This window comes from Vespa velutina, chromosome 7 (genome assembly GCF_912470025.1).
Source record: "Vespa velutina chromosome 7, iVesVel2.1, whole genome shotgun sequence".
In the NCBI taxonomy this organism is placed as follows: domain Eukaryota; kingdom Metazoa; phylum Arthropoda; class Insecta; order Hymenoptera; family Vespidae; genus Vespa; species Vespa velutina.
Genome location: NC_062194.1, coordinates 7,486,374 through 7,490,078, shown reverse-complemented (window position 1 = coordinate 7,490,078; position 3,705 = coordinate 7,486,374). Strand labels below are relative to the sequence as shown.

General features: G+C 31.7%; 1 protein-coding gene across 12 annotated transcripts in view; it reads right to left on the bottom strand.

The window, feature by feature from the left end:
* The window catches only part of LOC124950753 (serine/threonine-protein kinase BRSK2), a 50,557-nt gene extending 47,067 nt beyond the window's left edge, over positions 1–3,490 (bottom strand). For all 12 annotated transcript variants that reach the window (XR_007101427.1, XM_047497980.1, XM_047497974.1 and 9 more), the window contains exon 1: positions 2,322–3,490. Coding sequence is in view for 11 of the 12 variants with exons in the window: in XM_047497980.1 (XP_047353936.1) it covers positions 2,322–2,421 (100 nt within the window). In the remaining variant the exon portion in view is untranslated. The remainder of the gene's footprint in view (positions 1–2,321) is intronic.
* Positions 3,491–3,705: the final 215 nt, after the last annotated feature.

The following is a 3,705-nucleotide window of genomic DNA, read 5'->3' as shown; positions in this document are numbered from 1 at the left end:
TTTCGTAAACATATATACATATATAAGTATATACATGGATATTTACTCAAGTAATATTTATAATAATAACTGTACGTACGTAAATGTTTTATTAAAAACGTTTTAAAGTTCTTTTTTTTTTTTCTTTTTCTTTTTTTTCTTTTTTTATAGGTAGAACATTTTCCATCTCAACGATAAAAAGCCCGATCTTTCTTCCATTTCGTTTATTTCTCTGCTTGATGTAGCGTCGGAGGACTATCAAAAGGCGTCGACTACTATTCTTGCTTATATAGTATCTCTTTGATACGGTCTAGCTATTGTTCCTTAGAACAAAAAAACAAAGAGAGAATGCCACGATTAATACATTATGACTTATATACTGCTAGCTGATTGCTTTTGTATGTGTGTATATATGCACGTATATACATATATACGTACTATGTGTGTATTACGAAAATTAACCCTAAAGAAATGTGAAGTTTTCTAAAGCCACTTCAATATTATATACTTCATAATTATATATATATATATAATCTATATGATAATTTAGTTGTAAATATTTAATTGATTATATATATAAAAATAATTAATAATATATTAATGTAATAATAAATATATATATATATATATATATATATATATATAATTAAATGTTTATTTGTTTATCGATCGATGAATAATAAAACATTCGTTTATTATTTTATTGTAACCTAAATTTTTTCCACATGCGATCAACATTTTATTTTTTTGTTCCAATTAATCGAATACCTTGTATTGCTATATATACATAGATGAAAATCGAAAAAAAAAGTCGATCTTTTACGGTTGAATTATTTCAACATAAATAAATGTTATTGATCAGTACGGAAAGGATAAAGAATGATCGTTACGATATTTCCATAGATAAATATCGTAGTTTTGTTATTGGTTTTCTAAAACAAAAAAAAAAAGAAAGAAAGTAAAAAAAAAAAAAGAATGAGAAAAAAATCAAACGACATATCTTTCATGCAGGATTAAACGGAACGTATGAGAGAATAGCATTTTCCGAGTGTATACGTATCTACGTATTGTTAACACCCTTTTTTCTTTTTTCTTTTTCTTTTTTTTTTTTTTTTCCTTTTTTTCTCTCTTTTTTTTTTCAGCGTATGCTCAAGCCCGCGAATAGTCTTTGAGAGGTATTTTAGGATTGAAGTAAATAGCGAGCGGATTAATTCGATCCATCGTTTTTTCAATTGTGTATTTTGAAACGAATACTTATCATTATTTTTCTTTATTCTTTTTAGTAATTCTACGAATTCAATCGTTCTTAATCTTATTGTAAGTACCGAAGTAAAAAAAGACTTGTGAAGTCCATTTCTCTCTCTCTCTCTCTCTTTCTCTCTTTTTCTCTTTGTGTATATATGTATGTGTTTGTATGTACTTATGAAACGATCGAAACCTGTTGTAATGTCGTTCGATATAAAGACGAGGTTACATTCTAATAAAGTATAAAACTTCAATATAAACTATCAAAGCTCATTCAAAAATGATGTCGAAATTAATTTTACAAATGATAAAGTTGTCTCTTAAAATTTAATATATATATATATATATATATATACACATATATATACTGAAGTCAAATGAGAAGTACAAGTGCAATCATAGTTGGATAACAACTTCAATTTATTCGGTACTAACCGCTCGTTAATTATAACTAACACGTGACTCTATGCACTTCAATTCGTGTGTATATATGTGTTTGTGTGTGTGTGTGTGTGTGTATGTGTTTGTGTTAATGCATCGTGTAAACGACGAAGTCACGATCATATCGCTCAAGGGTTTATACGATTTCTCAACGTTAACACTTGTCAACTGAAAATTTCTAGGAAATTTCATCGAATCGTTCTCTAACGTAGGAAAAACATATACATATATATATATATATATATATATATATATATATATATACATAGATAGTAACTAGATATAGATATATAGTTATCATGTCTATAAGATACGTGTATCTACATGGTCCACTTTCTACTTTCCAGGGTCGAATATTCTCTCTCTCTCTGTCTCTCTCTCTCTTTCTCTTTGTATGTCGTTCAGATTTCCAAGAAAAAAAGGAAAAGAAAGAAAGAAAGAAAGAAAAAAAAATCGAAGAAACTTCGTCGAAATTCGACCAAAGATATGTAAATAAATATTGTCCTTTCTTTTTCTTTTTCTCTTTTATTTTTGTTTTTACTTTTTTTTTTTATAATTTCGTACAAAGGATCATTCTCAAATCAGGGTAGGAAGGAATATATATATATATATATATATATATATATATATATATATAAAAGAACATAGGGACTTACCGGTCTGCCCTTTACCCAAGGTCTTTTCGAGGCGATAAGGGCCGACATACTGATGAGTCTCCTGGGTGTTGGACCCGACGGGGCTTTCTTTGCCCTGCATCGCAGTCGAACCACTTTCTTCTTGGTCCGCCAGGTTGAATAGTTTATCCCGCGACTTCGCGGGTTCCCTTTTGAATCTTGATTTCGTATCCTTACTACACCGGCTTTCCTAAGCCTATCTTCTTCCTCCCTTTCTTTCTCCCTTTCTCTCTCTCTCTCTCTCTCTCTCTTTCTCTCTCTCTCTTTCTCTCTTTCTCTCTCTCTCGCACGCTTCCTCTTTTTTTTTTATCACTTCACGTCTTTCACTTTCACTTCTTTCTCGCACCTTTTCTCAATTGCACCGATCGAATTATCGCGTCCTTGCGCGACATATCCGAAAGAAAAAAAGAAAGAAAAAAGGAAAAACGAAGAAAGATAAAAAGATAGAATAGAACTCGATTTTGTCCTTAAGCACGAACTTAACACACGCGTTTTTTTTTATTAACTCGAGAACACATATAGGTATATATCACTTATTATTGGTTAGACGTCGTAAATTTTTTACTTTAAAGATTTACTTTCTCCTCCCAAATAGATAGAATATCTCGGTTTTAGTCAAGATAATCGAGTAGGAAAGATGAAGAAAGGGCAAAGAGATTGACGAGAGATGAGATCAATGTAGGGATTGTTCAGGTGGAGTGGGGGAGGCTTGGACCCCTGGGCCAATTTGGTTAGAGATATGTTAAGAACGGGGAGAAAAACAAAAACGAAAATCAGAAGGAAACGAACTAATTAAGAAAGAAAAGAATAAATAAATAAACAAAAAAGACAATGAAATAAATAAATAAATAAATAAATAAATAATTAATTAATTAGATAAATAAAAGTAACAAAAAATGAACGAAATAAAGTTAAAATAACTTTGTCGATCAGATCGAGTCACGACGATGATTTACTTCTTTCCTTCCTCGTCGTCGTCTACGTCGTCGCGCCTCCTCGTAGCTGCACCTAACAGGTAACATCGCGTCTTCTTCTTCTTCCTCTTCTTCTTCTTCTTCCTCTTTCTCTTTCTCTTTCTCTTCCTCTTTCTCTTCCTCCACTTCCTTTTTCTCTTTTTCCACTTTCTCTTTTTTTTCGTCAACTTTTTTTTCTTCCTATTTTTCTTCTTCCTCTTCTCCTTCTTTCTCTTCTTTTTCTTCTTCTTCTTCTTCTTCTTCTCACGTGAACGAGGATGACGATAACGACAACGACGACAATGACGACGACGACGAGGAGGACGAGGACGACGACGTGGACGACGGCGACGTAGACGACGTAGATGACGTAGATGACGTAGACGTTAACGTAAACGACGTAGACGGCGACG